This window comes from Lactuca serriola, chromosome 8 (assembly GCF_051521515.1).
Source record: "Lactuca serriola cultivar US96UC23 chromosome 8, Lser_US96UC23_V15, whole genome shotgun sequence".
Taxonomy (NCBI): domain Eukaryota; kingdom Viridiplantae; phylum Streptophyta; class Magnoliopsida; order Asterales; family Asteraceae; genus Lactuca; species Lactuca serriola.
In genome coordinates, this window is record NC_136415.1 from 22,675,521 (window position 1) to 22,690,047 (window position 14,527).

The following is a 14,527-nucleotide window of genomic DNA, read 5'->3' on the forward strand; positions in this document are numbered from 1 at the left end:
GGGCGGGGCTGACGGGCGCGCACCAGGAGAGGATGGCAAGGGAGTGCCAGGCGAGGAAGCGCCTGGCCGAGCTGGCAGGAAAGTCCCCAGCAGGGCTGGCAAGGGAGTCCCCAGCAAGGCTGGCAAGGGAGCACCAGGCAAGGCTGGCAGGAGCGCGCCAGGCCAGGCTGGCGCGCTAGAGCAGTCTAGGCCACGCCAGTGGACCATATCTCATCAGTTATAATTTCAATAAACTTATGAGTACTCCCGAGTACTCCCGGGTACTCGCTACTCGGTAGTTGGCCGAACAGGTACCGAGTAACAAGTTCTACAACCTTAGTTCAAATAATATGATCAACGAAAAAAAAAATATAATCTATGACAATATAAAATTATTTTATTTTATTTTATAATTATATAAAGAAAAACAGATTTTGAAAGTGAAAATATATCATGTTTGATGTATGTTGAATTGATACAAACTTAAATCATTATTGAAGATAAAAACAATACGGTTTCAATGATATATTCGGATTTATAACAAACATTACATAATAAAGCTATTATTGAAAGTCATATTTATTAGTTTGACTAGTTTCAAAGTAATATAGGGAAAATTACAAGGATGGTCTCTGTGGTTAGGGGTTACTTGCACGTTTGGTCCCTAAAAAGTATTTTTAACTCGGACGATTCCTAAAACTTATACTCCCTCCATCCCAAAATCAGGGCCGGTCCAAAGGTTTTTAATGCCCCGGGCAAAAAGACTTAATGATGCCCCATGTTTAACAACTAATACATGCATGATATAACGATATGAATTACTTATAAATAGTTTCATTTCAGTACCACCACATCATTAAAGTGAGATACAAAGTGAAAGCCAAAAAAAAAAGTTGGATTAACACAAAAGGGTAGCTTCGTCTTTCCAACCAAAGGGCAAGCTTGGTCATATTCTCATTGGGTAAATTCACTTACAAGCAAAGGGCAAAAAATCCAACTGCAGGTTGAAGAACTTAGGAGGTTCGACCTTCAATTTTCAAGTAAAAAATGAAAATTCTCCCTTTCTTTGGCTCTCTCCATAAAAATTAGAATGCAATTTAACAATTTTTGAGTAATCACTTATGCTAGAACAATAAAACTCTAGAAAGATGGGCAAAAGTTTGAAAGAATAACGAGATTCGAGGACAAAGCTTGACCGAAGTAAACTTATTTCTGATAACTGAAAACTGAAACACATATATCAGTCAGAAAATTAAGCAAAGAAACAAAAAAGATGCGACTTTCGGTGTTGTTTGCAAAAAAAAAAAGTGTAAAAAACAAACCTAATCCTTGACCCTCAGTTTGAAAGTCCAAAGAATGAACCAGAATACCTCCCCTCCTTATGAAAGAAAGCATCAAAATACCTTCCCCTCTTTATGAAAGAAATAACATGAAATTAGCATGCGTGTTTTTTGCTTGGAAGAAAATGTTCGATCCCTGACTCCTCGGTATATAAAAGATAGATTCAGAAAACCTCAATGACTTCTCGGTAGTTCTTCCAGTCGGTTAGTCTCCTCGTCTTCTTCAAAGAGGCATGAGTATTTTAGCTAGTCGAGGAATATTGCCGCTTCTTTCTAGTTTCACTTTTCGGATCAGGTACCCTTCCTGTTCGACTACTTTTAGGGATAAAATTATGGGCTGAGTGACATATACCTTTAAGAGTTGGAAAAAATATGATGCCCTGTCCAATATTGCTGCCCTGGGCAGTGGCCCAGTTTGCTCTGCCCTTGGGCCGACCCTGCCCAAAATTATTGTCCACAGATAAAACACACACACATTAAGAAAAACTATCATTAGTTTTGTCTTTTTGAGTAAAATGACCCTCTTGCCCTTTTCTAAAAACAATGGGAAATGTGCATTTGTAATTATTCAAGTTTATTTTATTAAATGTTAGGGGTAATATGGTAAAAGTGTATATCTACTTTTGGTAGTGGACAATAATTTTGAGACAAACTAAAATAGTAAGGTGGACAATAAAATTGGGACGAAGGGAGTATTTGTTACCCACCCGGTCCCTAAACTAACTTGTCATCTATTTTGATGTTAAACTACAATGAAAAGACATATCTACCCTTACTTTTATATTTAATATATAATTATTCTTAAAAGGACAAAAACCAAATAAATCATATCCTACCCCAAAATATACCCTCACATTCTATAACCTAGAATCCCCTTGGTGGCGCCATAGCGACATGCCTTCAATTTGGCTCCTCTCATATCTCCGATCAATCTCTTTCCCTCCCTCTGTGATTTACTTCACCTTCGGCTCCAATGTGATCGAAAACCAACCCATTCCAAAGTTATCCAACAACAACGATGTAACATCCGGATTTCTAGGCATGTTAATTTGAGTATTTCTTTTGAAGTCATGAGGAGGGACTCGACAAGTCGATGCCTAGACTTGTCGAGTAGGATCGCGATTGGTTGACTGGATTAATGAAGGGACTCGACGAGTCGATGGGTGGACTCGATGAGTCCATGCTGTTATGTAAATCTTAGGCATGGGGTGGCCCTAATTTATGAGTTTTTGGGAACCTGGTGGTCGGACCAAGGGCAAGATCGGGGTCTCCTCAATGATAAGGATTCATTATGATCTGAGTAAGTGTGGTTATCACAATCTGAAGGAATGGGATGAGGGAGGTATGCATGAGTTGCAGGAAATGAGCTCGGAGTTAAGTGCTTCGTTGGGATGAGTGGTTCCAACTCTAGGTCGGACCAAACTCTCAAGTTTGAGTTTGGCTCTGGGGGTACGTGGGATAGGCGAGATGAGATTTTGGACTCTGAGGTGGGTCTCATGATGAGGAGTATTGTCTGTCATCTGACGTCTTAAACCTATGTGGGTCAGTACTCGAGTACAGGAGGTACCGCAATTTGCTTGAGTAATGAGTATCAAAAGGCAGAGGTCGGGGTCGATTCGATCTCCAGTTGGGGAAGGTAGCATTCACTTAGGGTTGAGCGAACTTCGTTACTTGGGTGTCGCATTGGGCCGATATGGTGATAGTAAGAAGTAAACCATGGAGACGGTTGGGATGATGCAATGGGTGACCCTGGAGGTCAACTGTCGGGTCAAGATCAGACCTGGTGCTCAGTGTTAAATAGGGATATGAGGGTTGCAGCTGAGGCTTATGATTTTAGATGGAGGACTTCTAAGCGGGCATGGTCCTCTTGTGTCAGAGGACAGGATGTTGAAAGTTATTGATTCGGATGGATTCTGATAGTGGTTCAGTGGATAAGCCCTGGTTGGATGTAAAACCTTTCGTTCATTGGGGCGTGATTCGAACTGTTTTGGTAAGTTGGTATGAGTGATCGGTAGTCGATTACCGGATTTTGTCTTGAGAGAATTAGAGGAGCAGTGAGTTATCAAAGTTTGATGTTAGAAGGGCGAATATCATGGTGATAGCGTGAGTGGGCGGTCTGGCTGCGGGCCAGGCCACAAGGATTCTCGTTCGGGAAGGATGGAAAGGGTTATTTTAGCGGCAGAGGAGCCGGTTCCGTTCCAAATTTGGAATACTTGGGCGGATTTAGGTATGCAGGGAGAAAGATAACGCTTGATGGGAGAGCCTCTCAGTGGTGCTTTATGAGTGTTGGATTTCTATCTATGTGGTTGAGGAGCGATTTCGAGGGCAAAATCTATTTTAAGTGGGGGAGAATTGTAACATCCGGATTTCCAGGCATGTTAATTTGAGTATTTCTCTTGAAGTCATGAGGAGGGACTCGACGAGTCGATGCCTAGACTCGTCGAGTAGGATCGCGATTGGTTGACTGGATTAATGAAGGGACTCGACGAGTCGATGGGTGGACTTGACGAGTCCGCATTGTTATGAGAAACCCTAAATCTCAGGGCCCGAGCCCTATTTAAGGGCCCTTATGGCCGTCATTTGCAGCCACTTCACCCATGAGAAACCCTAGAGGGTAGAGAGATCGTTTGTGGAGCAAGAGGAAGGCTAATTAATCATTTCTTGAGTATTTTAGCAATAAATAAGGAAGGAGGGCATGCTAGGAGGATTGAGGAGCTTAGATCTACTATCTTTTGGTCAAATGGAGCTGATAGAGGTATCAATCTGTGCTTAATCTCGTGTAATTGTTAATTACCTTGAATCTAGGGTTTTCCCAACCCCCCTTTATTGCTTGTAATTATATATAAGTTGCCCCTTTGGGTGTTAGACTCTGGATCTGGACCTCTAGAGGTCCATGGAGCATTATCAATCATGCTTTATGTTATTCCATGTAGGAAATGAATCTAGAATGTCATTTTATAAACTATTTCATCAAATAGAGTCATATGGACGTTGCATGAGTGTCAAGGTTCGGACTTTACGTGGTTATTGAGCTTGGGAAGGACAGATCTATGGATTAGAGGAACAGATCTGACCTCAGAAGGTCATTTTTGTTGAGTATGGAATGGACTCGCCGAGTCCATGAGTAGACTCGACGAGTCGGACCGGGTTGATCCGTGACTCATGTCAGTTGGTGACCACCCGAGTTGGGTGAGTGACTCGGTGAGTCAGATGGGATTTAAGGAATTGGAGTTCACGTCTGAATTCGCCGAGTTGGGTCAAGAGTTGACCGTTGACCAACGTTGACCAGAGTTGACTTACGTTAATTTAAGGGTATTAGTCAAACTAAGTCAGGGAAGTAATAATCGACAGGTTTTATGTGTATGATGAATATGTGATGCATGATGTATATGTGATATGTTATGATATGATTATGATGATGTGGACCGGAAGGTCAGGATGATATGGACCGAAAGGTCAACAGAGTATGGACCGAAAGGTCAACAAAGTTATGGGATGGAAATCCCCTGAGACACTTGGATCGGAAGATCCTATAGAGTTATGGCCTGGAAAGGCGTATGTGCTGTATGTGGTATTTTGGGGAACTCACTAAGCATTTATGCTTACATTGTTTGTGTATGTGTTTTAGGTACCAGTGATGATCGCGGGAAGGCGCCGACATGATTCGTACACACTTAAGATGTTTATGTTCTGAGATCTTGGGAAATGTTTTGAAGTAATAATAGTGGAAACCTCATGTTTTGTATTACTTATTGATTAAAAGTATGTTTTAAAATTGAAAAAAAATGTTTTGAAATTTCACGGTGTTACAAACGATTGGGTGTCAACTTCTGTAAACTAGTTTTAAAATCCAATCTCCTCCTATGGCTGCTCTTCACACCATTATCTCCATTCACGACCCACCTCCACATCCTCTTGAAATCATGACACTTAACAATGAATTTGTAACATCCCAAGTTTTGTCATTTGTAGTCCCTGGGGATGGAAGGGTAAAGCCATGAAGAGCCTAAGGGCTAAATTGTAATTTTGGGACCAGGAGGAGTACGCTGCGCGTACATAAGGGTACGCTGGGCGTACACTTGTGTACGTTGGGCGTACTCATAGCAAAAGGAAACCCTAATATATCGGGTTGGGGGCTATATAAACATCCTTATGGCTCATTTTCTCTCCTCCTTCTCAGTCTCCATCTTACAGAAACGTCCCCAAACCCTAGTTCTTATGTGTGAGAGTGAGTTGGTGGGTATTTTGAGCTCTTGAAGGTGAAGCCATTGCAACAAATAGTTGAAGAAGGAGATTGGTTTGTGGATCTGAAGTTGTGTTGTGCCCTAGAAGATCCAGAAGGTAAAAAGCTTTAAACTTTATGCTTGTAGGTCATAGATCTAGCCTTTCTAGCATTATGGAACCATTTCTTGTCCCAAAAACCCCAATATGGTGCATGATGCATTTTGGACGAGATAAGCTTTCCTTTCTGGACCTTGAAGAGGACTTAAGTGATAAAAATGAGGTTCCAATGGATTAAGATGTCCCATGCATGAAGTAGAAGGGTCTTAATGGATTAAGACCTTGGATTAAGAGCTTTCTGGACGTCCAAAGTGATAAAGTTCAAGACTTTATGAGTCCTAGGCATATTTGGTCAATGGATCTGGAGTTTGGGCTTAAGTGCTTAAGCCATTAAGCACTTATTAAGGTTTTGGTGAAACCCTGCGTACGCCCAACGTACTAAGTCAATGACCCCATTTTCTAGTCAATGCGAGACTCGTGTATGCCCCACGTAGCTTTGGGATACGCCCAACGTACACCTTCTGTGGACTTTTGGTGATTTGGCTTTGGGTTTGGGCTAGTAGGGTTTGGGCCTTGCTGGACTTTCTGAGTAGATATGTTTTAGACCAGTTTTGGTGATAGTGGAGCATGGAATTTAGTAAATTAGGCCAATAATTGGCCTTGCATAAAGACTTTCAAGGTTATTCACTTGGAATTAGGCCTTGGCCCAATAAAAGAGAATGGACATGATGGATTGAGTGGATCCTTTAGCCAAGACTGTTATGCTGTTTTTTGACTCGAAATTTATTATGTGATAGTTCGGGTTTTCCGGTGAGACAACGATCAGAGGTTTTCGGTGCAGCAACACTACTTGCGAGGTGAGTTATCCTCACTATATCAACAGGGTCTAAGGCACCAAGGACGACCCTTTATCGGACTGTATACTAGTTTTATTTGATATGTTTATTGATCTGTTAGATCTGTATCCTGGTAGTTAGGATGGTATTATGTTTAGTGACCGGGTTAGATCGGTATCCTGGTATATAGGATGATGCTATGTTAGTGACCGGTTAGGTCGGTATCCTGGTTAGGATGTTGCTACGCTATATGATCCGCTAGATCGGTTTGTTTGTCTATAGACTGTTATGTAATTATCTGTTATATGTGCACATGGTTGTTTGATTGGGGTTGGGTTGAGGCGGGTCCTGCTTTGTGCTGTAGGCCAACATACCCAGGGCGGACAAGATAGACTGCAGACCCGGGAGGGCATATAGTCAGGCCGAAGGCCTGACGAGCGGTCCGGATACGCTGAAGGCCCCGAGAGGGTGGTCTAGATGTGTCGAGGCTTGGAGAGTTGGTCAGATATACTGAAGGCCCGGTGCGGGCGGTCCAGTCAGAATGTAGACTCAGAGAGTAGACCAGGTGGACTGAAGGCCCGGTGCGGGTGGACCAGTCACACTATAGACCGGAGATACATGGTTGTTCTGTGTTTGTTATAGGATATGGTTATGGTAATGTTGAGGTTGGTATTTTGGGGGTAACTCACTAAGCCTCCGATCTTACAGTTTCAGTTTATTGTTTCAGGTTCATCAGATGACCACAGGAAGGCGAAGGCGTGACCGTACACTTCCTCGATTGATGATTATGATTTCTGGGAACTCTGATGTTTAAACTATTTTGAAAACAAATTGTAATAACTGAATGGTTTTATATGATTTAAAAAGTTTTAAATTGGCTCGAATTTTATGGATGTTACAAGTTGGTATCAGAACCTTGGTTTGAGTGAATTGGAGGAACACTCGTGTGAATCCAGTCTCAAATCAAGGAAAAGATTTTCAAGTGAATTTTAAAATAAATAAAGGGGATGTGATGTGTACTGTCAGCCGGAGCCAGTAAGTAGACCCCAAAATACCATACAATTATTTGATTATGTGATATGTTAGAACAACATGCTAGTACTAGGATAGAGATCTTCAGGAGATTGCATGATATAATTGCCTGATTATGTGATACCCGCTAGCCCAAGGTTTCCTTTATATGAGATTGACATCATTACTGTAGTTGATTAGTGTCTGCATCACAGTTATACATAATTAAGATCTTATAGCCTGAGAATGTTTGATTTGACCTTATGTTATGTTCTTGTTTGATTGGGGGCTTAGGGTTGGATCGGATATTCGAAAGTCTATAGGGTCCAACGTTATGTATGGCTAACATACACTAGTGCTGTAGGGTTGGTGGAAGTTTCATGGGTGAGTTGTAGGAGGTCGGTAGGTCAGTTTTGAAACAATTATCCCTTCCTAGGAGCAAGGGTTGAGTGGACACCATGCATGTGTATACTAGGGCGTTATGATGATACTTGAAACAAATATAGGTAGGTGTGGAAGGTAGTATGGGCCCGTACTACTGAAAGCACAAGACCCATACACGTGTTAAGGAAGTCATAACCCCAAAGGTTTAGTAGGGAGTTGGTTCCCGGTTATTTATGCAGATTGGTGGAGGTTGGTGACATGGTCTTATTCGGATGAGCAGAGAGCTGCAGTTTCTTGGGATCAGTTTAGGGAGATGTTTTGCTCCTGCTACATTCCACGAGTCGAGCGTGAGCGGCTAGCTCAGGAGTTCTTGGAGTTGAGACAGGGTACAGAGTTGGTGACGGAGATCACCCGTATGTTCACTGAGAGGACGATGTTCTGCCCGAAGTTTGCTTCCGAGCAGGCTCAGATGACGCGTTATCCGAGCATGCTCAAGACTGACATTAGACAGTTTGGTGACATTAGAGCTCTGTGAATCTAGCACCTATGAAATAAGGTTACATAGTGCTATTGTTAGAATGCTTCACGGTCGATTTGATTATATTAAAAGACCCTCTTTATCTTCAATCCTAGTCTCTTCAGCTAAGTAATTTGCAAAGAACTCTTCGTGTATTTGACCAAATTAAAATACCCACTTTATCTATTTGGAACATTGTGATCTGATGCTTCGCATAGAGCAATCGTGAAAATAAGAACAAGAGAGAGAAACAAAAAATGAGAACTTGCGAGAGAAACGAGAGGGAGGAAAAGATTAGGGTGTTTCTAGAATTTAAAAGGAAGAAGATGGTGACGAGATTAGGGATAGGGCAGTGGGAATGGGGTTTGGTGGTGATGATATGGCCAGTTACGGAGAGTTTGGTCGGTGCCTCTGGCGGCCAATAATAGTAGGCGGAAGGGAGGTGCTGATAGAGGGATATGATGCCATGATTGATCGATTGTATTTTATGGAGTGTGGTCCTGTGGGGTATATTTAGGGTGGGATAAGTTTTATTTTCAAGAATAATTGTATATTAAATATAAAAGTAAGGGTAGATATGTCTTTCACCATGGTTTAACAGCAAAATAGACGAAAAGTTAATTTAGGGACTAGGTGGATAACAAAATAAAGTCTTGGGATGGTCCGAGTTAAAAAAAACTTTTTAGGGACCAAACGTGAAAGTAACCCCTAACCACATGGACCATCTATGTAATTTTCTCAAGTAATATATACTTGTTTTTTTTGATACAATGTAGTGGGTTTATTAAATTTCTATAAATTCTTACCATATGAAATACAACGTTTTATTATAAATTCGATGGTTTATATATAATAGTTTCTATTTAATATGAACCTATCAAACATTCGAAAAGATTTTGTTGCATGCAATTACAAATGGAGTTGTGGTTACAAGCAAATGCAAATACTTATATTTGTTAGATGAAAGTTTCTTTAGATTTTGCAAACCCCAAAGATATTTAGCAGACGTTGAAGCCAAAATTATTTATTTGCACATCACCATCCCTTATTATTGAAAATCTTGATTATCCTTCACGCAATTAACTTATTTTTCAAACATTTGATGGACATCTATAAATTTCTAGATTATACATTATGATTTCTACAAGATAAAATCAATATTCAGATATTTCTTTTGGTTGCTAATCGGAAATGTTTGAGTTTTAATAATAAAAAAAATCAATATAAGAAGACATTCTTGCTAATTTTTGAAATTGAATATAAAAAATAAATAATCTGAATATTTGTTATTTGAGAAAAAGACAAAGATTCTGCAAAAAAAGGGCCCAACCGGGTTCGAACCGGTGACCTCTTGATCTGCAGTCAAATGCTCTACCACTGAGCTATGGACCCATTTGTTTCGTACTGTAGAATTTTTATTTATATACTGTTTTTTAAAGGCTACATATTTTATCAATTTATTTTTTACAAAATGTTATAACTATACAATAACAAAAAACGACAATTAAACTTTTGGGAAGATAGAATGTATATAAAGTATGTATTTGACATTTGACTTTCAAAATAACAATTTTACTTTTAGACGTCTATAGGTATAGTACAACAAAAATAAAATAAAGATGTCGATACGTCTTTTCCAGAAATAAAAACAGTCAACCGGAACCAGAAAAAACTACTAATTTCACTACAAATTTCAATTTGTATGATTTTTTTATGAAATTATGGGCAAGGAAAATATGATACGCTATACTTTAATTAAAAAAAAATATTGGATAGTGTTCTTTTGAAATTAGTGTTTGTTAAAATATGATAAGATGCTTAAAATAAAACTGCGTTTTTTTAAATCTTTTTTTGTGTTTATTATCACCTTGTTGTACGATTGCCTACAGTAGTTGTACATTCCCATCACAGATTTGTTCCAATCTCGTGGCGATAAATCAAACGAGATAGAAGACACGTGTCATACAAGGATTGGTTTTGATGTGCTTTTTAATACGTTGCGGACATATAACGCAGAATGTGAATAGTAGAGGCAGAGAGAGAGAGAGAGAGAGAGAGAGAAACTAAAAGGGAAAGCTTTGAAACAAGCCCTTTACTTTTCAAAAGTTTTCAATATTTTCCTTCAACAAAAAAACATTACTAAACTTGAACCTTAATCTTTTTAAATTATCAAAACAGCCCTTTTGTGTCTGCATTTGTTTACCTTGGAAAGGGGCAAGTGTCTTTTTCTTTTTTATTATATTTTAAATCTACCATGTTTATGAGAACTCAACGTTTATTTAATGCTTGATAATTCATTAGTTTAAAAAACATATTAGATATCCTTAGTTAATATCTGTACCAGTCATAAATCATATATGTTGTATATGCTAGTGACAGACAATTAGTCTATAACATCTATAATGCGATTCAGTTAACACATCATGACAAAGACTTTAGCATTTTTTTCTTATGTTTTTTTATTTCAAATGACGAATATTGATTTGATAATATTAAAAAAGTTAGTTGATTCATTGATTGCAAAAGGGGACCTCATAGTAAAGACATTGTAAATGCTACACCAACAAATAGTTTTTAAAGAATTAGTTTATAAGGTTTTATTATAACTTATGTCTTTTTTTATATTGACATTCAAACGAGCACATAAAATATATTGAACACCATCATTGCTCTGTTAGGGTTTAAAGTGCAAATTGGTAAAACGTCAGGGGGGTCTCTAAAATTCGAACTTGTTAAAATGAGAGAGGCCTCCGAAAAATCCCCAAATTGAAGGCAAGCAGACACGTCTTTCTCGGTCGTTGCAAAACACCCTAAAATTTCTGAATCGGAGCCCTAAATTTTCTCGATCGTTTTTGTTCATCACTCTCCTTCGCCTGAAATCATGGTTACGTCTCTTTCTCACTCTATGATACGCACACAGAAACAGACTTTGTTGACTATTTTATTCGCATGCTGCGATTGTTTGTGGCTTTGTTTGATTTGAGATATTTACTGCGATCTGTATGCGATTTAGCTGATTTTGTTAATTCGTTTGATGTTGATAGTGTTGATCTTTGTTCCCGGTGATTGATTTTCGATTATTTGTGATTTAATGTTCATTATCATGCTTAAACTCATAAGTTGACTTTGAGCTAGATCGAAGCTCCAAATTGTCAGATGCGTACACGGATCACTCAGAAGTTGCTCAATGAATCGGTCGCGATCTTCCTTTTGTCTATACGGGGTTTTAGAAATTTATCGCAATTAAGATAAGGTCGAGATCCGTGAGGTATCTGATTCGAGATTTTGAATATAAACAATGAAATTATAGGCTGCTTTTAAGTGATTTGTTACCAAACTTTAGTTAGTTTATTGTTTGATACGAACTACGAAGTGCTGGTGAAGTAATGTGGATCGCAGAGGCGCTAATTGTTATTTTGTGGTGGGTGGAATTAGTTTATCTTTTGACAAGTTGTGTATCACTTAGATGATTAGATCTTATGGGTTGGTGAACTGGCAGGGCCCTTTTGTCAACTTTAAGATATGGTTGGTTGAAACTATGGTCCGGAGAGAGACTCTGTGGGGCAGCTTTAAGAAATCTAATTAGCTATACATTATCTGATATAACTAGAACAAGAGTCCTTTGTGATGCAATTTTTATATATCAAATAAGCATTACTTTCAGTTTCTCTTTTAGAACTTTATAATGCCATGCTAATATTGTTGTGGTGGTGGATTGATAGGCCAATGCAGCATCAGGGATGGCTGTGCATGATGACTGCAAGCTAAAGTTTATGGACTTGAAGGCAAAAAGGACCTTCCGTTTCATCATTTATAAGATTGAAGAGAAACAAAAGCAGGTGATGGTTGAAAAGCTTGGAGAACCAGCAGAAACTTATGATGATTTTGCAGCATGTCTCCCTGCTGATGAATGCCGATATGCTGTCTTTGATTTTGATTTCATGACTGCAGAAAATGTCCCAAAAAGCAGGATCTTCTTCATCGCATGGTACTAATAACCCTTCAATGGTTTCTTTGTCATTGTTTGAAACTTAACCTAGGGTCAATTGCAGAAAAAACCATTATATTTGCATAATTTTTATGAGTTATCCACTTATACTTTTTCTTTTTCCAATCAAACCATAAAAATTTCAGACATTTTTCCAGTTTAACTATTTTGACCAAATCAGTATGGATTATTTGGAAAACATCAATGAAACCTATTATAAAAATGGTTATATTTTGGAAAATGTCCAAAACTTTTATTGTTTGCGTGGAAAAATAGATAATATTAGTAGTTAAACGGCAAAACTGCCCAGAATAAAATGTTTTTTTTTTTCTTTTTGTAATTTTCTCTCTAATAAACTATAATGGTACCAATAACGTTTTAGTGGTGTCTATATTTTTGTTTGAAATTAAACGCAGGGTAAGTTACAGAAAAAACATTATTATGTTTGGCAACTCTGTGGTTTATTTTGACAACATATGCTTAATTTTTTCCAGTTAAACTATAAAAGTGTCAAATATTTTTACAACATAACCATTTTGACCTGATTTAAGGAGAAATGGTGAAATCTATTATAATAAGGTGAAAATGGTTAAATTGGAAAATGTTGGAAACTTCCTTGGTTTGATTTAAAAAAATAAAATATGGTTGATTTGTGAAAAAAAAAAACGCCAGTCAAACCTAATATAATAGGTTAAAATGGTTAAATTGGAAAATGTTAGAAACTTTTATGGTTTGGTTGGAAAAAATAAAATATTAGTTGTTATATACCACAAAATTGCCCCATCAAATCTGTTTTTTTCCCTTTAATATATTATAATGGTAACAATAACCCCCCAATCGATGATTTATTATTTCTGAAGTTTAATACAGGGAAGTTACAGAATAATCTATTATGTTTTGGGGGCAATTTTGCAGTTAATCAAACCTTAAAAGTTTCATTCAAGACATTTTCCAATTTAACCATATTGACTTGATATGACAGTTGAAAATGTTTAGTTTGGAAAATTAGCTGTGAACCTTATATAACAGGTCAAAATGGTTAATTCAGAACAGATATTTGAAAGTTTATGGTTTGGTTGGAAAAAATAAATTTATAGGGGTTAAACCCCCCAATCGATGATTTATTATTTCTGAAGTTTAATACAGGGAAGTTACAGAATAATCTATTATGTTTTGGGGGCAATTTTGCAGTTAATCAAACCTTAAAAGTTTCATTCAAGACATTTTCCAATTTAACCATATTGACTTGATATGACAGTTGAAAATGTTTAGTTTGGAAAATTAGCTGTGAACCTTATATAACAGGTCAAAATGGTTAATTCAGAACAGATATTTGAAAGTTTATGGTTTGGTTGGAAAAAATAAATTTATAGGGGTTAAACCGCAAAACTGCATAAAATAAATGTTTTATTTTTTTGGTAATATTGGGTTTGTCGCATAATTTAATACTTGTGTAAAATGTGGCATGAAATTGAAATTGAAATTGGAAGGTCACCGGATACTGCAAGAGTGAGGAGCAAGATGATTTATGCAAGCTCAAAGGACAGGTTCAAGAGAGAGCTTGATGGCATTCAGATTGAATTGCAAGCAACCGATCCTACCGAGGTTGGGCTTGATGTTATTAGAAGCCGAGCAAATTAAAAAAAAAAAAAACGAGCTCTGTTATAAATTTCAAATGGAGATGACGATTCTTCATAGAATATTTGTGATTTTATGTTAAATGTTTATAGTTGTTCTGGTATGGTATGTAGTATCAGTATCAGTACGATCGAGTACCAGTTGTTACTTTCCTCAAAAGTCTTGCTTTCCGTCAAGAACCAGTGTGATTTCAGGTAAAAAAATTTGTGTGATGTTTTGTGTGATTCAAGTATTCAACACAAGTAATATGGGATTTGTATTGTATTTCAATTTCAATTTCATTTCATTTCATTTCTTACAATCATATTAATGCTATTATGCTGGAATCACCATTTAAACATGTTTGTTATACATAATTGTTGACAAAGAATATTTTTTTCAATTATTTAATTATTTAGTTTGACTTTGTCTCCCTGGTTTTACAAGTGGTTGTTAACTTCCGTTTGTGGGAACATATATTTTTTCAAATTTATTCATGACTTTACAAGGATCTATATTGAGAAACAACTCTCAGCTTTTTAAGCGCTCTAAGAAATCTGAAGCCTTTATTTGT

The 14,527-nt window shown here is 37.7% G+C and overlaps 1 protein-coding gene and 1 non-coding gene across 2 annotated transcripts; one reads left to right on the top strand and one right to left on the bottom strand.

Moving 5' to 3' along the window:
* Window positions 1-9,668: 9,668 nt before the first annotated feature.
* On the bottom strand, window positions 9,669-9,740 carry TRNAC-GCA (transfer RNA cysteine (anticodon GCA)). Its single transcript has one exon. It is a non-coding gene; the product is annotated as a tRNA-Cys (tRNA).
* Window positions 9,741-11,092: 1,352 nt separating this feature from the next.
* Window positions 11,093-14,275, top strand: LOC145068703 (actin-depolymerizing factor 2). Its single transcript, XM_079015704.1, has 3 exons — window positions 11,093-11,232; window positions 12,071-12,336; window positions 13,827-14,275. The coding sequence occupies exons 1-3, from the start codon at window positions 11,230-11,232 to the stop codon at window positions 13,975-13,977; spliced, it is 420 nt and encodes a 139-aa protein (XP_078871830.1). The 5' UTR covers window positions 11,093-11,229; the 3' UTR covers window positions 13,978-14,275.
* The last annotated feature ends 252 nt before the right edge of the window (window positions 14,276-14,527 follow it).